Source organism: Monodelphis domestica, chromosome 1 (assembly GCF_027887165.1).
Source record: "Monodelphis domestica isolate mMonDom1 chromosome 1, mMonDom1.pri, whole genome shotgun sequence".
Classification (NCBI taxonomy): domain Eukaryota; kingdom Metazoa; phylum Chordata; class Mammalia; order Didelphimorphia; family Didelphidae; genus Monodelphis; species Monodelphis domestica.
In genome coordinates, this window is record NC_077227.1 from 466,733,634 (window position 1) to 466,759,244 (window position 25,611).

Consider the following 25,611-nt stretch of genomic DNA (forward strand, 5'->3'; position numbering starts at 1 on the left):
TAGAGCATTTACTGGAATTCCAGGATGCTGGAGAGAGAAATAAACTCTAGTCAGAAGGCCTGGATTTGAGTTCTGGCTCAGCTGCTTACTAGCTTTGTTACTTCAACCCTCTGAATCCCTGCTTTCTCAGATGTAAATAGGGACCAAATAAAACATGTACTTATCTAACTCACAAAGTTGTGGGACAAATACTTTGTAAATTGTAAATGAGTGCCTATATTGGTCTAAATATAGGCATACTTTGCCTGCCCTCCCAAATATGACTTGTATGAAACTAGAGTAGAGCCTATAATTCTATTCTCAGTATATATTATGGGAAAATTGTGAAGAGAATGAAAAAGAACAAGAATAGTAATTATAAGAATATGGTATTTCAGTTAAAAGAAATGGAGACTTTCACAAAACATATATACTCATATGATAATATATAATTATTTACTAGCATACCTAAAAAAAAATTCCTTTCAAAGGGATCTCACTTTAGGGGGGGTGCTATCTAGATTTATATGAGTACAATATTATATTATGCATTCATAACATGACTTGAAGGATATTTGAAGAATATAAAATAAAGGATATTAACTCATTTTCTTTTCTTTTTTTTTTAAATGCCATCACTAGCAATGGTGTTCAAGCTGAGCCCTGGAAGGGGAGGCTCACCACTAATAGGCTGGCCATCAGGGATAAATTCTTTGGGCATTAATACACTTAATAGTTACCAGTCAGACAGGCTCCTGCCAGAAATGATGGACATTTGGTTATTTAAATCTTATAATAGCATTTCCTGATCCCCTTAGTTGTAAGTCCTTCTCCTAAACCTTCCTCCAATTACTTCCTATTTTCTTACCTGTGTACATGTTCTTCACCATAATTTCCTTGAGGGCAATTGTTTTCATTTTTGTCTTTGTATTCCCTGTGCCTAGCATAGTGCCTTGCCCACAATAGGTATCTAAGAAATACTTGTTGAAATGGATTTAATTTAATTGGAGGGAAGATAGTGTCTATATGGAGTGAAATATGCTGGAGATTGTTGGGAAACTGGTACTTTAGCTCTGAAGGGATGTCAGAGAAGAAAAGACACCTCTTTCCCTCTAGCTTTCCACCGGTTCTTAGGGAGGCAGTTCTATCAGTTTCCACTGTGGGGGATACAGCTGGGAGGGATGGAAGGGGAGAAGCTAGTGCTGAGTAGAAAAACAGAAGCTGGGCTGCTGAAGATGAATACTGCTCAACAGAGAGAAATATAAGTGTGAGAAAGGAGGAAGAGAAATAATATTCCATTAACTCAGATTATATTTGCTATTACAGCCAAGAATAATTTGGTGTTCATAATGATCCAGTACTCATAGGGAAGACTTTCTAGTTTAGAAGAACCCTTAAAACTGGGAAGAGTGTCTGAAATCTAGTCATGATGCCTTTTCACAGACACAAACTTTCAATTCACGGTAGCCAGTCTCAAAGTCTCATATTCTGATTGCTGGACTCCTCTGAAACTATACACCCTTAGCCTCCCCATGTCCTAACTTTCCCTGGAGTTCCATTTGGAAAGAAGAGGCAAGAAAGGAGACAAGGGCACATGTCTTCTAAATTAGATATTCTAACTTGCTGGATAAGTACGAGTAGCTAAGGGCATGATGGGGGAGAAAGGAAGAGGGTCGGAGGAAATGTCGAAAACGTGCTTGACATTCTCTCCCAGTACAACATAGGTGGCTCTGGAGTCCCCCCGTTTGTAACAAGTTTTATAATTCGGATCCTGACATCACAAGGGGAGCAACTCCAATGCCTCTAGGTAGGACGTGTGGTCTGGGATCAATAGAAAACTGGGAGCAAATAGGCCGAACAAGCTCCCCAGACTCTACTTTTTTTGTCCTCATCAAAAACAACTATAAAAACTCGTGTTAGCTCTTTCAGCGGGCTCTCAGAACAGCAGTGGCTGACGGAGTCCGAGAGCAGCCCGCAACCGTCCCCCGGCTCACAGTGTCCTCCTCTCCCATCCAACCCCTCCCTCTTCCAACAGCTTGCAGCCGGGCCTCCTCCTTTCCCCTACCACCGCCTGGGAGCCGCCCCCAGCCTCACAGCCCTCGGTCAGACAGGAATGACCGCTTCCAATCTGCTGGGGGGATGATGGAGGGGGAAAGATCTGGGCGACAGAAGCTGAGGACTATCGAACGAAATTGAATTGAGGAGGAGTGGAAAAAAAGTTTCTTTTTAACCGGGTTGCGCTGAATCTCCATTCCAAAAGTTTGGCTTCCATATCTGTGGAAATCAGCGAGGGTTTTGTCCCAGCACCGAGGGAGAAGCGCAATCCGCGGAAAACTTTTTCTTCTTTCCATCACCAGCTAGGAGGAGACTCTGAACTCTCTCGTGAGCGCCTCCCACCCGGGACTCCCTGGCAAACATCAGACTTCCAGAGTCTCTCAGATATCAGTCTAGGGGACAGCTTTAGGGCCCCAACCGCCACAAATCAGCCTTCTGTCTTCAACATTGCTCCGGACTTAGGTCACGTTTCCTCAGGGAGAAGACACTTGGTGTTTCCAAATGCCGCTCCCCCCTTTCCCTCCCCCCACCTCGAAACCAACTGAAAAGTATGTATGACGGGGAGGTTGAGACACACCAAAAAGACCCCGTTTCCTACGATGATACAGTATAAAGATCGTCCTTCGGTTGAGCTACGGCTCTGGGCCTTATAACGGAGCTACACCGAAACGCACTCTTCTGGTTTCTCATATTCAGAGGTACAAAAGCGCTCTCAGCCTCTGGGGAGCGTGGTTTAGCTGGGGGCGGGTGGGGGGGCGGTTCGCTTCTTTTGTCTATTTGACTTCTCTCCTTCCTTCAGCCTAGTCTGTCTCAAGCGCCTCGAAATCGGGAATACCCGAGTAGGGGATCTCTTTACCACTTAACCCCACTTCTGGATGTGGACAAACCCTTCCTGCCACCACCCGGAACAGAAGGAAGAGCTTTTGTTAGGACCGAACTCCTCTTGCCTACCACTGCACCAAAGGAGAGAAAGAGCAGGGGCACAGTACATAAAACGAGAAACTATTAAAAATAGCTGTGGGCCGAATAGGGAAGAGAGTGAAGAAAACAAACTTATTTTCTTTTTTTAAAACTTCCCCTCTCCCCCTTTCCTGGGAAAGGAATTCTTATCCGTGACAGCTCAACACTGCCTTTGACAGGAGAGGGAAGAGAGAGAAAGAGGGGAAAATAAGTAAGGGCCCACGAAAGCTTTACGGACTGGTGATTTGGCTGGCTGTGGGAAAGGATTAGAGAAAACTTACCCGAAAAACCCCACAACCCAAGCCCACCGGTGGCAGCTTCATATTTCCTCACACACCAGCCCTTACCCCCCTTGGCTAATCACCCCTCATTAAAAGCTTCATCAGCGGCCTAATGAAAGCAAACCGTGTGGAAATCGCCGGTAAACAGTTGGGTCTGGACTGTAATTAATTCAGTGTCTCTTTTAATCAAGCTGAAAGGGGATCAGGCTTCTTCTTGCGAAACCGTGACATCACCCCCAAAATCACCCGGAACCAATCAGCGCCACCGCTCCTGGGACACGTGGGCGCGTCCCCCCTTTAAAAAAAAACACACAAAAAAACAACAAATCGAAAAAAAATTACACCCAAAAAAAACCGAACGCCAAAGAAAAAAGTGACTCAAGTTCATTTTTTAAAAGAAGGGGGGGGAGGCGCACTAGCACCGAGAATCTGGGAGAGCAGTCGAGAGGCCCGGATTTGCCAGAACTTCTTTCTAAGGTGCTGAAACGTTCACCGGAGGCTACGGAAGTCGAGGAAGTAGGAGCTGGTGGGCCAGGTGGAGCGGATAGCGTCCTGGACTCTGTTGCTGTCCAAGGTTCTGATGCCGTCAGGTGCGCTCCGCTTCACCGGCTGGCAGCCTGGGCGCCTGGGACACAGTGCTGTCCGTGGTGCTGACTATCAGCTCTCAGTGAACTGCGCATCCGGAAGAAGGCTTTGATTATACTACTTTTTATTATTCTTTCTTTCTTTTTACAAACCTTTATTTTATTTAGATTTCATTTACTTTTCTTTTTTTGTCAAAGGGAAACGTAGGCCGGAAACTTTCCCTTCCGTCCCTCCAAACTTGACGCTTTCTCCCTCCCTATCCCTAGTTCTCCCTCCCCGACACTCCCACCACCCCCCCTCAGGCACCGCAGCTCTTCGAGATGCTGCAGAAGCGCTGAGCCCTTGTGGATCTAATGCGCAAAGGCGTTTGGCCCAGAGCTCCCCGGCTCCCCCAAGGCTGAACTTGGTCCAAGGTGCCCGCCAGCTCCCTGCCCGCCTGCCCCATGCCAGCCCTCAGCTAGGGGCAGGGGCGGTGGCTGCTGGGGTTGGTGGGTGGGTGGGGAAGTTCTGGGGAGGAAAGGAAGCGGCTTGGCTATGGAAGGCTCCAATGGATTTGGGATCGACTCCATCCTCTCTCACAGAGCAGGCAGCCCCGCCCTTCCCAAGGGGGACCCCCTGATCGGGGACTGCCGCTCACCCCTGGAGCTGAGCCCCCGATCCGAAGGCAGCAGCGGATGCTCATCTCCTGCCTCGCCAAGAAGGGACTGTCTGGAGACAGGAGCACCACGGCCGGGCGGAGGGTCTGGCCAGGGTTTAGATTCCCACCTGCAGCCCGGGCAGCTGTCAGCTCCGTCCCAATCCCGCTCGGTGACCTCCTCCTTCTTGATCAGGGACATACTTGCCGACTGCAAACCATTGGCCGCCTGCGCACCCTACTCCAGCAACGGGCAGCCAGCAGCCCAGGAGCCTGGGGGCCGCCTCTCGGCCAAGCCTGGAGAGGACTTTAGAGATAAACTGGACAAAGGCGGTAGCAACTCTTCTTCAGACTCGGAGTATAAAGGTAAGAAGTATGGAGGTGAGAAGGTTAAAATACGGGGGTGGAGGGAACTGTAGTCACAAAAGTCCTGTAAACAACCGTTCTCAAGCTGGGCACCCTTTCCAATTTCCCTAAAAGAGGAGCCTAAACACTTGATCAACAGAGTGGCATCTTTTTGAAGCTATTTTTCCCACCGAGAAAATCCAATTGAGGGGAAATGAAAAGTAAGGAACGTAATCAGATCAATCTCTTAGCAGAGCAGGAGGCAAACTTATGAAACAATCAAGAGTACTCCTCCCGAGACATTTGACCCACTGGGACAGTTTTTGGGTCCCTTCCCAGGACTCAAAAAAGGTGGCATCCGGGACGAGAATGTCCGGGGACATACGAATTTGATATAACTATCCTATGTGAAACTAGAAAGCAGTTTTTGTAGGCTGTGTCCACACCAGAATTTCCACTGAGACCAGGTAAGGCCACAGCTTCTCTGACTTCAGTCTACATTTCCATCAAAGAATAGGCATTTAGTTGCTCTACTTGTCCGGTCACTTTAGGGGACAGAAGGTCCAACCATATCATCAAGTTCAAAGAAATGTATTAGTAGCAGGGTGGTTTGGTTAGGGAGTACCTTGATACTGGAGTAGGCACCAGAGGGCCCAGAGGAGGGGGAAATCCTAAAAGAACAAGGTAGCTTTTTTTTTTTTAAACTGAATTTGATTATAATAGGACCTGAACTTTGAATTCAGGGGCCTTGGAGAAACACGGTTTTTCGGCTTGTCTTTAATCATCTCATCTCCCTTCCATTTGGCTTCTTCCTAAGGCAGTCTCATAACTTTCGTTCTTGTCTCAATTAATTTATTCTTCCTTTTTACCTCACCGGGAGCTGAGTGGCAAGGAAAATAAGAGTAAGAGCAGAGAGAAAGGAATAAGAGAAAGTCCCTTATGATGGTTTCCCCTCCTCATCTTCATTACCTTTCAACTACCTGGGCTCCTGCAAGAAACATTGGTTTCTTTCTACAAAACCCTGGAAAACGGCAAAAGAAGCCTCAGAAAGAAATATCTGCAGAGAAGGATCTGTGTCCCTTTCCCGCTGGTAACTGTGCTGAAAGTGTGGGCGGCACGGAGCTCCCATTTCACTTCAGAATCAATTTCAGTATCCCTTTCTTCAGGATGGAATTTCCTTTTAAAGTTCCCTTTATTTTCCCCGGAGTCCATATATCTGTGCTCCTTCCTCAATCTCTCCTAAAAGCTTGCAAATCCATAAAGATGTGTTCACCCTTGGACCCAAGGCTTTGGGGGAGGGGGGGAAGAGGAACGCGTTTGTTTTTTAAGAAATCATGTTATATGGTGTAGAACCCCCTATCAAGATAAACTCTCCAATCTACCCTTTCCCAAGTTCCTTCCCCAGGAAGAATCACCAGACAATTCCTCTGGGGCTGGGATGTGTAAACAGGGGTTTAGAGGAGCTAAGAAATAAAGTTAAGTAAGAGCTGCCAAGCAGGGAGTCTCAAGGAATGTGAGTAACAATCAGGAAAAGCTTTCGTTTTTGTGCTATGCCCAGCTCTACTCTTGCCAAGGAACTGTTTTCAGAGGAGTAAGCCTGGCCTTAGAGAAAGGGACCTGACCTGAATGCAGAAGTTTATAGCCAACTCCAGACTTCAGAGTGAAGACAAAACCCCCTATTCTCTCTCTCTGTCTCTCTGTCTCTCTCTGTCTCTGTCTCTCTCTGTATGTTTGTGAGAAAGTTAAACTAAGAAGTATTATCTAGCTAATCTTATTCCTTTTTTTAGCACCCTTGCCAAATTTAGATGAAAATTGATTCTGAAAATTATAATATCCATGCCATTATCACTCTCTTTAGTTGGAGTGAAGTTGTGCTTATATCAGATGTAAAATATATAATAGATATATGCATACTCAATTTAAAAAATTATTGAGTACTTGTGAGTTCATCTCAGGATGGAATTGAAGGCTCAAATAAAGAATACTGGGGACTGAAACACCAAAAGAAACAGGGAACTAAGGGTGACGGCTGCGTGGGCCGTTTCTATCTAATGAAGAGAGTTTCTGGTTCTGGAGATGGATGAAGGGCAGATGGAAAGAAATACATAATATAAAATGCATTCCCAGTCTACGAAGGGGACAGAATTCGTTTATACCCTAAAAGGGATTTCCTTTGTAGTCCAGCCTGCAGGAAAAAATTACGAGGTTCCAGAGGTTTCCCCTTACAAGTAAGTCCCCCTTGCTGTGTAAGTAAGTGCAATTTTTTAAGGAGAGGAAATGGATCTCGAGGGTATGGATATTTGTGTGAAGCTACTGGGAAAAACTATGTGATCCAGCTGTAGAGACAAATACAGCGCCTCTCGGCTGGGGCTTCCTCTGTTCCCAGCTTCCAAACAATAGGCCAGCTCCAGTTTGGGCCAGGCTGCTGCGCCTTGGTATACATTCCTTAAAAATGACACAGGAAAGGGAAAGCGACTAATTTGGGACTAATTTCTGCAGTTTGAGTCCCTTTACACAGCCAACTTCCACACTTGCCGAATCTGGTTGCAAGTCACCAAGCAGGCAGGAAGCCTTGAGAACTGCCCCCTAAAACTTTAGCCCGTTTTTCCTCGTAACACTACACACATACTCGCCTAGCCTCTAGGTGAGGACCTCACTGAAGAACTGAAGCAACCAGCCGTCGGATTTGACAGCCAATCTGGATAAGTGGAAATCACCCGCTTCCTCCGGAATATTAAGTTTGGGACTAAAAGTATCCAGAAAATTGCATCAGCTCTTCATTTCCTTCTCTCAAATAGGATAGCTTAAAGTACGTGTCCTCTTTCTTCCAGATTTTTCTCGACAGCTCCCAGCCTCATTCCCAGGCATTCATCTAGCTTTCCCCGGCGTTCTCTTTCCTCAGGTCCGTGCTGAGCCCCGCTCTCTCCTGGGCTGGAAGCCGCTGCCTTTCCAGTTGAGGAGTTTCTCTCCCTAGCGGCTCAATTAACCGGATTATTGTTCCCTACAGAGAGAAATCAACTCTTATTCCGCTCAAGCCCTGTCACTACTAAAGCAGATCACAATGAAATTCAGCGTAAAGGACTGAACACAGGGATGTTGTTCCTCTACCTTCCCCGTCAATTTATGGAAAGGAACCGTTTTGGTTACTTAATCGCTTTAGGGGAGAAGGAGAGAGGCAATGAGAGACAAAGGAAGCGAGAGGGGATGAAGAGGAGAAAGAAAGAGAGGAAGAGAGAATACAGACTTTCAGTTTTAGAGTGTACACTGTAGAGCATCCCTCTTGTAAAGCAATGAAATGTCTGAAAGCCAGCACACTTGAGAAGACAGGAAAGAGATAAGTGTTTGTGGGTACTATACCATAGACATTCCCACAAACCATATTTTTATACCAATATGCTTCCTAATGCCATAAATATCACTCTGCTTCTGGGATATTATACAGACACACATAATATACATGTTATATGTTTCTATCCAATATATTTGTGTAAAATGAGTGCTTATTTGTAGCCAAATATTTCTAAACTACATGCGTATATATATTTAAATAATACAAATAGTTACTTATTAGTGTCCAACCTCAGTTTACTTATCAGTAGAACAAGGGGGTTTCACTAGATGGTCTCTAAGGTCCTTTCAGCTATAATATCTTGTTCTATAAACGCCTTCCGAAACTATGTATTTGTATGCACCAAACTAAAAATCTATGTAGCTAATCATTAATCTCCCCTTTGATGTGATAGCTGTCCATTTTTCTTAGCTCAAACCTCAGAGTACATAATGTTTTTCAATATATCATTTGCATGTGGTGTAATATGTGACTGACAAATACAGAGACCTCTGTGTATGCTGCTGTAGGGGATGGACTTGTGAGCAGGATTTGATCTTACACAGAATTAGGAAAAATTCGTCCTTGAGGATTCGGCCCTGTTTTCTGATTCTCCATTTAATTTGGCATCACCCAGCCCTTTATGCAGATGATCCTATGATCCTTTTCCCCCTGGGGGGTGGGAAGGAGGGAGAATGTTGCGCTTCCCTGACCCTTCGAGGCACAGCCGATCCTGCGGTCGCCCGGCTTGGCTGGAAAGAGAACATTCGGGTTGTGAGTTCACAAGCACATCTGTTTCATTTCAGGGTTTGTTTGTTTTTTTTTTCTTCACTCTCCCTACTTGAGGTCTTGTCCTTTGCCTAATTTACCCCCATCCATCCCCAGCTCCGAGCTGGAGAATCAGGGGAACAGAGTGGAGGGATCGTGCTCTAGAGACTGACTCTCCCTTCTATTCACACGCAAAGACCCACTCCGCAGGGCAGTAGAAAGAAAGGAAGAACGTGGAGGTCGCTGAAAGCAAAAAGTTGTGAAGAACTTTTCCCCAAGATTTGGTTCCTTTTTCTTTCCGAGAGCTTCCAGCTCGTCTTTTTCTACCTTTGTTCGTTCTGGAAACTGTAATGCAGATATTCCTAGGTAGAAGAGTAGGGGATCAATCCAGACTTTCTTAAAGGAAAACAAGCAATTGAAGTTGCATTTGAAAACAAACAAATCAATAACTTCTGAAATTCTCCCAAACAGCCGGAAGGCGGCTGGGCTGCGGGGTTCGGGTTGCTTATTCTGGGCTAGTTTTGCGCGAGTTTCCCGAAAAAGGACGGCAAGCTGAGTAACTAATTGTCAGAACGTGTAGATCTTGTCTTAACCTCCCCGATTGTCTTCCTCAGTGAAAGAAGAAGGCGACCGAGAAATTTCCAGCTCCCGGGACAGCCCCCCGGTGCGCCTGAAGAAGCCACGTAAAGCTCGCACTGCCTTTACGGACCATCAGTTGGCGCAGCTGGAGCGCAGCTTCGAGCGGCAGAAATACTTGAGCGTGCAGGATCGCATGGAGCTGGCCGCGTCGCTCAACCTCACTGACACGCAGGTCAAGACCTGGTACCAGAATCGCAGGTGAGGTGACTGGAGGCTCTCAACGGGGCACTGGCCAGAAGACCTCCAGGGCCTGGTTTGGGGGAGGCTGCTCTGAAAGCCACTACTTGACTACAACCCACCCCTCATCAATCCACTGCAACCCAGAGACAAAACTTACACCACACAGGCTCCATATCCCATCATTATGTGCAGGCCCATAGACAAAACCACGCGAACACACCGCTCAGGCTCCACACTTCTAGCTTCAGATCTGGGGTTCTCTGACTAATATGCCAAAAGGCCAGGACCTGAACTGAGAACTCTGAGGTCTTAGAGACCAGACATCACCCCCCCCACACACACACACACGGATTAAACACAACAGAAGAGTTGCACCAACACCCCAAAGACAGGCAACACATATCACACACACGGCACCATCATGCTCTCCTCCCAGTCCCATCTCCTACTCTGCCTATTCTTCTCTTCACCCTCAATCTGACCCTCAGTCTCTAGATAGCACTCAGCAACCACTTCTGCTGTGCCAAGGTGCCAGCACCTCTTCCTCAGTCACACAGGAATTAGAGTTTTCAGTGTTGGGAGGGTCTGTAGGTTGACCTCTCTGACCCTAGCTCCTGATCCTGGGGTGAAAATTAGTGAGCTGCCCATCCCCAGTGGCATAGTAGGGATAGAGAGCAGGCCGAAGGTAAACCCAGATTAGAGAGAAGAGATAAACAGAGGTCAGAACAGGAATCAAGACTGAGAGCAACACAGAGAACAGAGGCAGAGGCGGGTCAGTTGGAAGTGGGTCTTCTACAAGGGTCTAGGAAGAGATGGAGCCAAAATTCTGGTCTGATTTTAAGGCCTGGACTCCTATCCTAGCTTCCGGTTGTGCACTGGTGGATAATGCACTACCTGGCTAGGTCTGTTTTCCCAAAGAAGAGAATTCAGCACTGTCCTTAGGTACCCACCAACCACACTGTGAAGGACACACACACACACACACACAGCTCCTGAGAAAAAGGTGTGAACCCAAATCTGTATGGGGGGTGGGGGCAGAGTTACAGACGACCTAAGAGTTGAAGACATTCCCAGTGTCACCCTCAGTCTCAGCCGAAAAGCGATTTCCTTAAACACGCAAATAACACATCGACCTATTAATAATAAATACCGATTACTGCTCCAGGCATCAATAATTAAGGGCGGTTACAGTAATTACACAATTATGATGATGATGAATAATTCAGAGAGGGAAATTGGGTTGGTGCTGCTGGAGCCCCAGACCACGGGACCCACAAACAGATAGATCTAGGGATGGTGCTGTGACCCCAGGGCTCAGCTCTGTCACAGAGGGCACCCCCAACTCACCACCCACAAACTTGAATTCACTCTCTGACCAGATTTTCAGGACTTAAGAAATCCTTGCCTTTGTTAGGAGACTTGGGGCTAGCAGATTCTCATTCCCTACCTCCATCTACTTCCACTACCCAGGGAGGACAAGTAGGCAATGAGTTCCCCTGGTCAATTCTGAGCTTCTAACTCTTCGACTCCCAAATCTTTGGTGCCAAATCTGCCTCAAACCTCATACTCCCCAGGATCGTTGGTCCTGGTTGAAGGTGAAGATACTGGGCTCCTGTCTCACATCTCCTTCTCCAGCCTACTTCCCCTTAGTCACAGGGGTGGCAGGCCAGGATGGACACTCCAAACCCCTGATTTGGAGAGGGTTGGAAATCAGGCAATGGAGCTGCTCTGTTCTTCATCCCTCATGACCCCTCTCTAAAGTAACTGTGGGTCTCAGAGGATGGCATTAAACTGAAGCAGGAGGCTCCTGGGAATTAGTTTTGCTTTTGTTCATTCGGGTCCTATGATTATTTGCATCATCACCATTGCCATCATCATTATCATCATTCTTGTAAATATGTCTGCTCTGCTGTTTAGGAGCAAGTCCATCAGAACAGGAGGCTGTAATAAACGGGTTGTCCTCTGCTTGGCCCTTCCACCGCTCTCTCCCTCCTGTTCTCCCTCTGTCTTTCCGGGCAGCCAACTAAGAGCAGGGAATCCCGTTATCAGACCCCGAATTCTTCCTCCTTTCCTGACCTTTCCCTGTCTCTCAGCTCCTCTCTCAGCTCCCTTTTTTATTGCTTCTTTCCCTCTCTTTCGTACCCTTGGTCAACACCTCCTCTGCTCCCCTACTCCAGCTCCTCTCCTAATGAGAGCTCAATTGAATTCATTGGGCCTATAACCCGATCCATCTCCACCGTCAGCTTCTAATTTGGACCGGGATAGTTGGGGTTGTTTGAGCAGGATCGAAGAGTTGGCGTCTAGGCTCCTACTTCCCTTATCCGACGCTGTCTCTATTTCCATCCCCAGAACCAAATGGAAGCGGCAGACGGCTGTGGGTTTGGAGCTGCTGGCAGAAGCAGGCAATTATTCAGCACTGCAACGGATGTTCCCGTCGCCTTATTTCTATCCGCAGAGTCTGGTTTCCAATCTGGACCCTGGCGCAGCCCTCTATTTGTACCGGGGCCCCAGCGCTCCTCCACCCGCTCTGCAGAGACCTCTGGTGCCCCGCATCCTTATCCACGGACTCCAGGGAGCCAGCGAGCCGCCCCCGCCTCTGCCCCCACTCGCGGGCGTTCTCCCGCGAGCGGCACAGCCCCGGTGAGCCTCAGTCCCCAGCCTTAGCCACCCCGGGCGCTAGTCCTCCCTCTCCGCGTGGGCTGCGCAGCTCCAACCCTCACCCCAGTTCATTGATACGGAGAGTGAGGAGGCAAGGGAGAACAGATTTCGCTGCGCGCCCGGAGGGGAGACATCCTTCACCCAGAGCCCTGTCTTGGAGGTGTGTGTTGAAAATCCTCCCTGCCAAGAGCATAAACTCTCCCAGTCCCCTCATCGCTCCAGAACAGCTCCCCACAAAGGGCCAAGGGTCAATACTCCAAGAGATGGCCAGTGGCTGATTCCCACTCCATCCCCAACTCTCTCAGCCGCCCTGCTTCACTCAAACCAGCTGAAGATTGGGGTCAGTGTGCCCTAGCCGGGTTGTATCTGGCTCTGTGCATACATTTCTCCTGCCGCCCCCCCCCCCATTCTACTCCCTCCCAATGTGCTCCTAAATCTCCCGGGAATATGACCCATAAGGCGCCTCCTCCCCCTGCCTTTCCCCCAGCTTGGGTGGGTGGGTGGATGAAGGAACCCTGAGCTGCTTGCTCTGACCCATTCCCTTTGCTCCAGGCCTCCTGCTGTATATTTGCCCCTCCCTCCCCGCACCCCGCAGAGTGGGGAGGGCAGGGAGGAAAACGCGAACTGCTGCTTGTACAGTGAAGCCCCCCTTCCCTCTCTTCTCCCTTTCCCCCATCGGGAGCTCCGGCCGGGCCCAGAGGAGAGGCTGACCGGGCCGGGCCGAGCTGTATATACCGCGTGTAAAGTGTATATGAAGTTATTTATTCGTGACCCATGAGCCCGTGACCGTGTCCGTGAATTTGTGAGTCTGTAGCCTGCGCCTCCCCGCTCCCGGGCGTGGCAGGAAGGGGCCAAGAAGACTTGCTTCTGCAGCCCCCAACCTCCAGCCCGGGCCCCTGGGCCAGCCAGGTCCGTTGGGCTCGCGCGCTCTCTCTTTTTTAAATGTCGAAATAAACTTCTTACAAATGCACCAGCCTGCTCCCGTGCACGCTGTCCTCCTCTTTGCCTAGTACTCTGCTCCTCCAGCCCTTTGCTGGCCAGCTCTTTACAGGTTGGCCTCCGCCCCCCACCCCACCCCCCCAACCAACAAAGCATTTTCTTCATTTCCGTTTTTTCCCTCCATTTCCCAATTTTCTTGGCCCTTTTCCTTTTTTCCCGTCCTCCTTTCCTTTCCCCCTTCTTTTCTCCTTCGATCCATTCACCTGATTTCTTCCCCATACAACCTCCTATCCTGGTCAGTCCTGGATTGCTTTCTTTTCCTGCCATAGCCGGTATTTGGGGCCCTCATCCCAAGAAGGAGAGTTCCAGGGGACCAAGGCTGGGAGAGGAGGGGGCGGAGGGAGGGGTACGGGGCGACTTGTAGAGAAGGGGGTCACTGTCCGGGCGCTCGCTCTGCAGCGGGCTGGGCTGCTATCCGCCCTCCCTAAGTGAGCTCATCTGTCCCGGACCATGCGCCGGCAGCTGGTGACCGGGACCCGACGGGCGCGGGGAACGACAGATGGGCGCCGAGGCGGAGCCCACTCTCCCCCCACCCCAGCACCCGTTGCCCACTATCAACCCCTCCCCGTCCGGGTCACTCCCCTCCCGGTCCTGGCCTAACTTGTCAGCCCGCGGGTGGAGCCGCGCTGGGCCTGGGGACCAAGAAGGCTGAGCTCTATTCCTAGCCCTGCCTCAGTCTAGCGTCTTCCAGCTGCCTGCGGGAATTCATAGCGAGATCTCCAGCTCGCTTCCACTAAACCTGACGCACCTTAGCAATGCTCCACCGAGTCGGCTCCCTTCACACTTTCCATTTGCCCTTGGGATCAGGTTTGGGATAAAAGGGAAGGGCGGCAATTCTTTCTGGCCCTCCCCGCTAGCTTCTGCCTCACCCTAACGCCAGGATCCCAAGGGGGCTGGATTTAAACCCTGAGCCAGACTCCAGGCTGTGCCCACATTCAGGGGGAAATCATTCTCATCTCTGGGGAGGTAGCAGGTGCTCCGTGGACCGCCCCCCCCCTTCCTTCTCCCCATCCACTGTCCAGCATTCAACCTGCAGCCGCCCTGACCCTCAAAATGCTAAGGGTGGGGGAAGGCAGCCGACTAAGAAAGGAGAAACATCCAGGGCTGGGAATCGCCTTTCAGCGGAACAATAACCAGAGACCCTTCCAGTTTTGTTGACAGGAAAGATCTGGGAGATGAAAAACTGCTTTGGAGGGGAGTGAGGGGTGGGGGAAAACTGTAGTCTACAGACCCTCATTAAAACCAGAGCCAGCTCCTGGTCTGCAACTGTTTCCTACCCCCACTCCATCCAACACACACACACACACACACACACACCTCTCTTTCTTCCCTAGTATGGTGAGGGTATTATTATAATTTTGCAAAATGCACAGCAGCTAATTAAGTCAAGACAGCCCCTTTGCATTGGGCTTCTTTTGCATGTGAATGGGGGTTGGTAAATCCCCGGCTCTGGATGTGGTGGGGGGCGATGGGGGGATTGTCCCCAACTCAGGGTTAATGAAGTGGGAAAGGAGTCTCTCATAGCCTCCTGCAAACAAAACCCCCCCATGCAACAAACCCTGTCCAAATCCTACATGGATTGACTTAAACCCAGGGGATAAGTGCTTTAAATTAATCTCATTGAATAAGAATGAGACCAAACAAAACTCTTTAAAATCATATTAAAAATCTATCAAAGGACAACTTGCACTGGTGTGCTTTTCATTTTGTGAAAGTGAAGGAGATAGAATAGAGCAACCATCTTTACATTTACACAGCAGCAGTGTAAATCACAGACATATTCTCAACTATTTAATTGTCCTTGTACCTTAGAGGCGATTTCATATCTTACATTAATGAAGAACAAGGCTTCCCGACAAGTTTATAATTACAATATTTAAAATTGTCCTGCCAGTTCCTATCTGCAATAACTTTACAACCTTTATGGTAAAAAGCAGGTATTTTACTTTCATCTATTTAAAAGATTCACTTTGGTTTCTTGGTTCTGGACCCTGGTGCTGGCCTTTGAAGCAGGCCTTGCAAAAAGAAAGCTCCTGAAAAGGTCCACCTTCTCCCCAGTCCTCTCCTTACAACACACGCAGACACCCCCAGAGACACACACCTTGGAGTCCCTCGCAGGGAAGATGCAAAGTTTAAAGGAAGTTTGAATCCTCTGCTAGAAACAATCTATGCTAGAAAAGCTCCTGTGGACATTTTGGAGGAAAGTCAAATGGACTTTAAAGTTGCTCCAAACTGTCACCAGTTAAACTGACTTTAAATGGCCTAGCCCTAAATCCTCCCCTACATCCCCAAAGCAACAGCAGACAAGTTGCAAGGATCTTAAAAGGGAATTTTGCTAGAGGGAGTAAGGCTCTCTTTGGAGAAGGAATATGATATAATATCTCCAAAACAACTGGAAACCAAATATCATTTGTTTTCTTTTTAGTGGATGAGGAAAGGGAAGTCTCATTTCTCTATCACTGAGAAATAACATTGGAATCTTAGTGATTTTCATGGACTAAATGTAAAGAAACTAAAACCTGGAAAGCTGGGATATTAGCCATTTTCCACTCACCTGACTAACTGGCTCTCCTTCATCCTTTCCATTAGCTTCCTAAAAAAATTCAAAGGAACCCACAGGGCTTTGTAGAATTTTTTCTTTTGCTGAGGTTTAGCCTGAACTTGGGTTCTATAGGAATGGAAGTCGATGTTTGCATTACATCAGCACTGACTTAATTAGATCACACACAGGCACCTATTTTGCCAAAGGTTCTTTGCCCTTCACTGAATGAGAAATGAGGGTCCTTTCTGAAGATTTGCAACCATTAGGGGCTGCAAATACGAAGATGTTTGGGAACCAGGAAAGGAATTCTATACAATCCTCCAGGGAAAAGAACTGTAGGTTGTAACAGTTCCTTAAACGCCCAACTTTTGTGAGTCTTTAAATATGAGAAACTGGAGCACAGCAGAGAATGATAGAGACAAATTTGGGAAATGAGAAAAGAGATGATTAAAAATACACCCCAAATTAGAATATGTACAGTGGAATTAGGCAAAGGCTTTGCCTAATTGATGCCTGAAATGTATAATCTTTCATGAGCTATAATAAGAGAAAGATTTATTTTTAAGGTTATCTCAACTTAGATAATATTAACCTTAAATCTGCTAAATCCTTGTTTCTTTATTAACTGGGGGGTAAGATATTGATTCTGCTCAGAAAGATGCCCAGACATCATCTTAATGTGAGATGAAACATTTAGGCCATTATTAGCAAAGTAGATTGAGGTTTGTAGCTTGAAGATATAGATGTACACACATGATGACATACACATATATCTTTTGCATAGTTATGGCTTTTTTTACTCCAGGAATGTGGAATAATCTTATGATTATTCATCCTTTAATGGAATGAATCCTTGAAAAAATACGTAGGTTTTTGCCTTTGATCACCCCCAATCGCTGGCATTAATCCTATTTCCCACACAGCTGGGTTTTGTCTATAAAAAGTTTGATCCCTTCTTTTCTCATCCAAATCATTTGAACTATTAAGCATCAAAATAAAAGAGGGTGGCGGATTTGCCCAAAGTCATTTTGACATGTGCTGCAGGGTTTTTATTATTATTGTTATTATTACTATTATTCTTGCTATAAATTTTACCAAGGGTCCCTATTAATTCAGATGTGACAGCTGACTCTGAGAAGGTCACATTTTTCACCATGCAGAAGATCGGTTTTTACTAGGCTCATACTCTACCTCTCACACTCTGAGTCATTTCTATTGTGGAATTCTAGATGACATTTGCCTTGAGTCTGATTGCCCACTATCCCTTTCTCCTTTATCGCTTGGTGAATGTGAATCTTCTCAAAGCTTACAGTATTCTCCTGGTCAGTTAGTGAATTCAAGGCTGCTATTTCCTCGGGAATATCTCAGAATTTTGTCACAGAAAATCTAGACATGGTCACTGAGAAATCACAGAGGAGGATGGCCAGGAAATGCCCAAGTCAAGTTGCTGCCGAGAGCTCTTCAACATGAAGGAAACCGCTGAGATGTTTAACCCTTTCTAGAATTTCCTGTCTCTAGATATTACATTTATTGGGAAATCAATACTCCTCAAGGGGAGAAAGGGACTCTCTCAAGCCCTGCAGCCAGACCCAATGGGGAAGCGGTGCCCCAGGTCACAACACAAAGAAAACCAGGGCTCTAGTGGAACCCTGTGGGTTTTACTGGGAAGAAAAACACAGGGGCACTGGTGCCTTTTGACTTCAAAGGCAATCGGTAAATAGAGAACAGTAAATCAATTAGCCCTGAAACAATGCCTTTTCTGAGGAACACTGAAGAGTGAATAAGGCAAGGAGTATAGAAGAGACACTGTATTTAGAGCAAAATATTTAGAGAAAATAGGGACGCTCAGGGTATTGCCACAACACTGTATTTCTGATTCGTTTTACAAAATGATTCAGTCTCATGCATTGGGGAAGGGAGTTTTTATAAATAACATTTCTTATATACACCCATTTCACAGAATTATATTTTAACAACTGGAAGAGACCTTAGAAATCAACAAATCCTGCCCCTTCACTTTATGGATAGGGAAATTGAGGTCCAGAAAAGGGTCTGCTTTGCCCAAGGTCACACAGCTACTCTTCATGTCACAAGCTGTGCTTTACAAATAAGACTGAAGGCATCAAATAGTACAAAAATAAAACAGTGGAACTTTGCTAAGATGCTGGTATGTGACAACAGGGTTAATACATTTCAGGGGCTAGCTGGTGCCACAGTAGGCTTTTAATGTATAGCACATCCAACTGTGTCCAATGACTCAGGATGGGGAGTTCTTTTGACTTTCTTTTTATAACTTGCTCATTTAAAGGCCTGATCAACTTTCAGTAGCAATGGAATGAATGGAGATATCAACGAATTAGCTAATTGTGGTTGTGATGTTACTTCCCTTGGTTTCTATCTAGGCTCCACTCATGAAAGAGTCAGTAAAATTATAATGTTTTGAAATTTGGTATGCAGGAAAAGAGGAACCTGCTTATTTTTTATAAGGTTCCTTTGACAAAAATTGGACAGTTACCAATTCAGAGCTTCCAAGATGCACCTTGAGGCTCTGTCCCATCTACAGAGGCAGTTTTTGAGAAGTCATAGCTAAGTCTCACTGGCCCATACAGGATGTCTTCAGGGGCTTTTTCAGTGTTTCCCAGAGCCAGATTTTCTTTTCTTCCCTCCCTACAGCAAAGGTTGGGAGCTCCAACTCAGCTCTGCAGTGCGTGGTTGCTGGGTTTTCCATGTTTGTTTTGCTTTTTGACCTTGGCGTCGCCAGCTTCCATCCCACTTGAGTATTCTGAACGCAAGATTTCAGCAAGGCGGTGTTTACTCTGGGTCTTCTTATGAAGGTCAGGCCTAGGGAAGAGTAAAAGCAGGGAGGGGGAGAAAAGAAACTTTATTTTTTTTCATTCCAAGGTAGGCTGAAGGCGGCTGGTTCTGAGGCTGTGAAACTGACATTTTTGTATTAACAGAAGTACAATCCCTTCAATTGTGCTTGTTTTGATATTCTCTGTACCAGAAGATTAGATACGGCGCTGACAGATTTTCATAACGGTGGCAAAATATCATGGCATTTTTAAAAGTGAGGCTTTGTTCTGTACTGTTGTTTTCATGGAAAAAAGGGAACACAGGCTGATGGCAAATGAGGTGTATGATACAGCAGTTTGCCAAAGGAAAAAAAAAAGCCCACCCTAAAACTCAACAACATTCAGTAATAAAAACACTTTAATAGCAACCACACTAACCCCAACTCGGTTAAAAAATAATCGTCCCTCACTGCTAGCAATCCACAGATAGCAGTAAGGAGGACTCCAGCTCTCCCGAGACAGTGAAGACGGCTGTCTGGTGTTTCGAACAGACCTTTCCGTGGTCTAGATGGCTGAGTAGGTTAGTTAATAGGCATTTCTTCACTGGGCTGGGAGGGCTTTTTTAATCTTTCGGTCCCTTCAAAATCAAGTCCCAGGGTACATTTGGGAAGCTTAGTTTACGTCTCAAATATTGGCCACAACTGCAGCCCTCCCAGCACTGCATACGAGCCTGGGGTACTGCAGGGAGGTCTCTCTCCTGCAGTAATCCGCACTGAAAAATGCCAAAGGTTTAAAATCAATTTCAGCTGCTGAACTGCAGTAACTGTTTTCAAAAGACGGTAGCCTTGCCATTTGATCAGGAGATCAGAGAGGGAAATTTGTAGAAGTTCAATCAAACATAGAGAAAATGATTCCATAAACTGCAGAGTGAAATATTTAATGTTTCTTAAGACACACGAATGGGTTTCAAATTTGTTTTCAAAAGCAGTGGTGACCACTAAAAACACACAATGCATGATGGAAATGCCATCACTGGCACCTAGTTAGTGCCCGCTGGTTTTACAATAATTCCCTACGTTTTAAGGGAATATTGTCTATTTTTAGGAAGACTATGCCCTTATCCCCGCTTTTGCTTTTTTCCTCTTCCGTCTAGGATGAAGCCAATGTCAGACAAATGCCTGGACTTGCAGTCTAAATAGTAAAGTGGAAACCCTTTATAAGAAAGGGATCAGAAGAGACAGCTAACACCTGTTTTACAATATAAGTTACAAACGGTTATAAAACCAGGTTATGTCAGATTATTACTGTATGTAGTTATGTTCCAAAGGACTCAATTCAAAGCGTGGCATATCGAAATTTGTGATATATTGATCTGTGTTCCAGTGGAGTCCTTTTTTGTATAGAGGCACAAATTATGTTGTCTGAGAAGCTTTACTGTCTGTCTTTACTGCCAGAATGAAGATCAGAACCAATTATCTGGATGGTTAAGAAAAAAGCAATTTTAAGGTTATTTGTGGGGGACAGGAATGGAGAGAGATAGGAAGAGGAAAACTTCAGACGACAACTTCTATTATTCACTTTGTCATGACAGTAGAGATGAGATCTGTGGCTACTCCTGAAGAACATTTCATTTGAGACGATTACAAGTCTTCAACATGGCTACCCTTAGTTCTCATGGCTTCTTGCCTCCTGCCCTCTACCCAAAATGCCAAACCAAACAAAAGGTGACATATTATAGTGGAAAGACCACTGGCTGGGAGTCAGAGGATTTGGGTTCAAATGCCAGTTTGGACGATTGTATTTCCTGTGTGACTGGACAAATAATTTCATCTCTCTTGGGCTCAGTTTTCTCATCTATAAAATGAGGAAGATAGCCTCCAGGGCTTAAGTCTATTGCAAAAACCTCATCTTAAGCTTTTTTTTTTTTAAATAAACATCTACCACCCTAGAGACAATGAAGGATAGTAAAATGCTTTGACAAACCGAAGCTGGCCCTTTCCAGTACTATTTAAATTCCTGACTGAGTTATTCTTGGCATCTCCTATAATGGGCTATTTTTTAAAAAAAAGATTGGGAAAGGACTTCATGATGACAACAGTTTACATTTATATTATGTTTTGGGCTTATAAAGGCAAGTGTAAGCGGCACAGTGGATAGAAGCTAGAGTTGAAATCTGGCCTCAGAGGCTTATTAGGTATGTGACCTTGGGCAAGTCACTTAACATTTAATTTTGTTTCTTCAACTGTAAAAGGGAGATGATAATGGCACCTACCCTTGAAGGGTGGTTTAGCACAGTGCCTGGCACACAGTAGGCACTATATAAATACTCATTCCCTTTCCCTTTCATCACACAACCCTGCAAAGTAGGTAGAGCAAGTATCAATCTCCTTTAACAGATGAACAAACGGATCCCCACGGGGGTCAAATGAGTCACCCAAAGGTTAACACAGCAGATTAGTGTTGGAGCCAGGACTAAAACCCAGATCTTCCCGCTTCTAGTTTGGTGCTTTTGCTACTCCACCAGGCTGGTATTTCTCATTCGGCAGCGCCCCTGTGCATGTATCCTCTCTGTATCTGATTGAGGTCCAGGTTGCAAGAGGGTTGATTTGTGATTTGGAAAAGGCAGGAGACAGGCCCGGCAGTTAAGAGAACTTAACTTGTTCCAAACTGATGGCTGCCAGTTCTATGTGCCTGCAGTTTATTTTTAGTTGGGTTATATGACAGACAGAGTGAAAAGGTTCTGACAGGAAGGAATGCTTTTTCTTCCCCCTCGTTTGAAGCTGGGTGTTCACAATGTGTATAATTTTAAATGTAACAACTTGGGTTTCAAAATATGCAAAGTATCAGTCAAAATATCCTCCCCAGCACAAGCTCCTGCACTTCAAAGATCGCTCCTGCCACTGCTAAAGCAAAATAAATAAATAGAATATTACTTGGCTGATTGATACACTAATTGCCTACAAAAATGGCACAGGCTGTGTCACCACCAAAACTTTCAGCCAAAGATATGCAGGCTGGCACACTTGCCTTTTTAGCCAAGAGCCCATAGGTTTTAATCTACCTGGGCACAAATATTTTAAAAAAGGGGGTCTATGTAGGTGTATGTTCAGTGAGCTGAAAATACGCCTGTATATGAATGTGGAGATTTGTTTGATTGTGTGTGATGGATTTTGTTTTTGTGTGTTCTCCTAGGGTGGGGGAGATTGTCGAGGTAGGTAGGTAAGAAGGTGGATGTTGGTTGATTAAAATAAAATAAGGGGAAGATAGGTAGATAGTTCAATGTATTAAGAACCAGGCCTAGAGATGGGAGGTCCTGGGTTCAAATTTGACCCTAGATATTTCTTTGCTGTGTGACCTTGGGGGAGTCACTTAACCCTTAGCCCTTAAGGCCCTTCTGCCTTGGAGGGGATACATAGTATCAATTCTCAGACAGAGGGTAAGCATTTATCAAAACAAAACAAAATAAAGGCAAACATATGTATATTTCCCTAGAAATTCTTTTATCCTAAGAAAACCTGAGAACTGATCAACACAAAGACCAACCACAATTCCTGAGGACTTCTGATGAAACATGCCCTACTGACAGAGAGGTAATGAACTCAGAGTGCAGCCTGAACACATTTTTCTTTTAAAAGACATGGCCAATGAGTAATTTTCTTTCTCTTGTTTTCTCATTGGGATAAAAGGAGGGGAAGGGAAGTGAAGGAAGGAAGAGAGAAAGCTTATTTTTGCTTGAAAATAAAATATGATTTAAACTGTTTTTAAAAAAAGATAATATGTGTGTATATGCATAGAGACAAACGCACATATACAAATGGATGTAGATAGACTTTAAGTAGTTCAAGGACCTGTGATTTCATGTTTGGGCACAATGCCATGGAGGCAGAACATGATAGTCAATACACTGTAGGCAGTTTCGAGGTTCTGTGGCTGAAAAAAAAATCACTTCATTACTTCCTGTCTAGTGATAAAGCTCTATGAACCTCCTTAAGCTGATCTTTGGATGAGGGTGAACAGTCTAACACTGGGCCTGGATCTGAAATCTTTAGTAGGTTATGCCAGAGCTAACACACCATCAACATTTCCTTTGAGAATCTGTTATCAACCTCCATGCCAAGGAAGTCTTGTAGCAATGCAGATGCAGTGGAAAGGGATCTGGAATGAAGTCGGAGGAGCTGGGTTCAAGTTTTGGCTGCCATTGTGTAACTTTTTATTGTTCAGTCATTGCAATCCTATTGGCTCTTTGTGACCCCATTTGGGGTTTCCTTGGCAAAGATACTGGAGTGGTTTGCCATTTCCTTCTCCAGATCATGGTGTAGATGAGGAAACCGAAGCAAATAGGGTTAAGTGACTTACCCTGGGTCACCTAGCTAGTAAGTGTCTGAGGTCAGATTTAAGCTCAGAAAGATGAATGTTTCTTATTCCAGGCCTGGTGCTCTATCCACTCTGCCATCTAGCTGGCCCTTATGTGATTTTTGGGCAAATCACTTAATTTATCTTACTTTTCATCAATAATAGAGGTATAGGCTGTATAGGGTTCTGGGGCATCAGACACTAACTGACAGGAGATACACAAACTGTTCTCAAAGGGTTTTCGTTCAACATTCCCAAGTCCACAGTGCAGAAAATGAGATGCTATAGAAATCACGTCTTGGAGATGGTCCTGCTCTACTTAAGTTGACAACTGAAACATTTTCCAGGCATTTTACAATTTTATTTCCAGCCAAGGCATAGTCCACCATGAGCAAATCCCAATTCCTCTACAGACGTGGTAGAAGAATGTGCCAGGTCACTACTCTGAGGATCCTTCTGCTCCACAGAGTGAGCAGGTGTTCAGTTTTTCAGTCTATGGCTTTGGTTTCTCTGCCTTTGGGAAAGAGAAGCTCTGAAGGGGATTTGGATTTTATTTTTTTTAAAACATTCAAAAAGTCCAAATGGAGCCTTCATTTAATGACTTGGCTAGTTCTAGGCTTCTTTTCTGGTCTGCAGACCTTTCACCTGAATCACAAGGCAAAAGGCGGAGAGGAAAATGGAAATTCTTAAATTTAAACATGTCCTGGCAAGTTAAGGTCTCACTTTTCTCCAGTGCCAACCTAGAGTCTTCCCAGTTTTTGCCAAAGTCTTCCTTTCACTACTATTCTGAACCTCTAGTCACCAAAAATGTAATCCTGTAGTTCTGATTAGTTTACCTAACTAGAAGGAAAGATGAATAAATCTACCCAAAGTTATTGGGTCCAACAGAGCTCATCAGGAAGGACAGATGTAATTCATTCTCTTGACAGAGTATAACCTCAGCTCAATTTGTACATCAATATACTTGGCTCTAATAATAATGATGGGACAGCAAAGTGGCTCAGTGGATAGAATGCCAGGCCTGGAGTTAGGAAGACATCTTCCTGGGTTCAAATCTGGCCTCAGACACTTACTAGTCGGGTATCCCTGGGCAAGTCACTTAGCCCCATGAACCTCAGTTTCCTCATCTATAAAGTGAGCTAGAGAAGGAAATGGCCAACCATTTTTTTTTGCCAAGAAAATCCCAGATAGGGTCACAAAGAGTCAGACATGACTAAAGCCAACTGAACAAAAATAATAACTAACATATACAAAGTGCTTTAAAATTTGCCAAGTATTTGATATAAACTACTATGTTTTGCCTCACAAAATCCTGTGACCAAAGTACCATTAGTATTATTACCCCCATTTTACAAGGGATGAAACAGAGACTCAGAAGGTTAAGTAACTTGCCCACATCACACCATTAATGAGTATCAGAGGCAAGATTTGAACCCAGGTCATTATGATTCCAAGTTCAGTATTTATTCACTATATCAGGTAGCTTCTCATGATGATAAGGAGACCCTGAAAGATAGTAACCTTTCTTTCCCCATAATTGGTAATACTTTTCCCACTTCTGACTTTACATATTATTTTATATTTTCCAATCCTCTTACCATATCACATAATACTGTATGTATTAATTATCTGTGTTTGTGTATTATTTCCCTATTAGACTACAACCTGTCTGAGAGCAGAGACCATATCTTACAGAAACTTAGCGTTCCCACTCATGCCCATACCTAGTACAACTGTGCGGATATAAGTCGCTTAATATCTGTTGACAATTTGAACTTCAAACTAAACCTGAGGCTGGAAACACAGAAAATTGCTTTAATTGATTCTTATTGAGCTAAGTTGTATTTTGGTATGTCTTTGGGTTGTTTTTTAAAAATTTCCCTGTCTCCTCTTTACTAAACACACACATACGAACACATACACCCCTTTGGCCGCTTCAAAGTCTACTGAAGTCTGGTAAAATGCATTCTCTCAAGACTGAAAGATCTACCTTGTAAACAAACCATCTAGGGCCACAGATAGACCCAAAGGATTTCCAAGTGAAAATACACCCCAAAACAGGCTGGAAAAACCCTGGTTTCAAGTGTGATCAGGGGAGAAGTGGCAATGACTTGAGATAGGATGGCAATGATTGAGAAATTTCTCTGCTCTCCCTAGCTCTTAGGGAAGAAGAAAAGGAAGCAGCATTTGAAAAGAATTCTGGTGGCTCTCCGATGACAGGAAGAGCAACAAACAACTCCACGGAGAATTTGACAAGCGGTCCCTCTGGTGCAACAAAGTAGTTCAGGTAAAGATTCTGCCAGTGTGGGATGATAATTTAGCCTCCTGAAGTGGATCATATTATCAGATCTTTATAGTCATTGAAGGAAGGGGATTAACCTTAGGAACCTTTCAACCTTTGGGTTTGATTTTGACATGGATGTAGAGAAGGGTGAATTCGTGGCACACCAGTAGGCTTCCTCTTTGGTCAGGCTGGGGATTTTTTGGACTAAATAAAACCTGGCTTTTTTGAA

At 45.3% G+C, this 25,611-nt stretch overlaps 2 protein-coding genes across 2 annotated transcripts in view; one reads left to right on the forward strand and one right to left on the reverse strand.

Moving 5' to 3' along the window:
- The first annotated feature begins 591 nt into the window (after positions 1–591).
- On the forward strand, positions 592–13,382 carry BARHL1 (BarH like homeobox 1). Its single transcript, XM_001365210.3, has 3 exons — positions 592–4,860; positions 9,550–9,772; positions 12,104–13,382. Exons 1-3 carry the CDS (start codon positions 4,395–4,397, stop codon positions 12,396–12,398), a joined length of 984 nt encoding a protein of 327 aa, XP_001365247.1. The 5' UTR covers positions 592–4,394; the 3' UTR covers positions 12,399–13,382.
- Positions 13,383–17,804: 4,422 nt separating this feature from the next.
- DDX31 (DEAD-box helicase 31) overlaps positions 17,805–25,611 on the reverse strand; it is a 93,458-nt gene continuing 85,651 nt past the window's right edge. Inside the window, exon 20 of the mRNA XM_001370914.4 lies at positions 17,805–18,794. Within this exon, the coding sequence (XP_001370951.1) occupies positions 18,647–18,794 (148 nt within the window). The 3' untranslated portion in view covers positions 17,805–18,646. The remainder of the gene's footprint in view (positions 18,795–25,611) is intronic.

What these genes read in the sequence shown, in the direction of transcription:
- BARHL1 (XM_001365210.3), top strand. Translation starts at nt 4,395, where the DNA reads ATGGAAGGCTCCAATGGATTTGGGATCGACTCCATCCTCTCTCACAGA. An exon ending in TTCAGACTCGGAGTATAAAG is followed by an intron (nt 4,861 to 9,549) that starts GTAAGAAGTATG and finishes TGTCTTCCTCAG; the next exon opens with TGAAAGAAGAAGGCGACCGA. An exon ending in ACCTGGTACCAGAATCGCAG is followed by an intron (nt 9,773 to 12,103) that starts GTGAGGTGACTG and finishes TTCCATCCCCAG; the next exon opens with AACCAAATGGAAGCGGCAGA.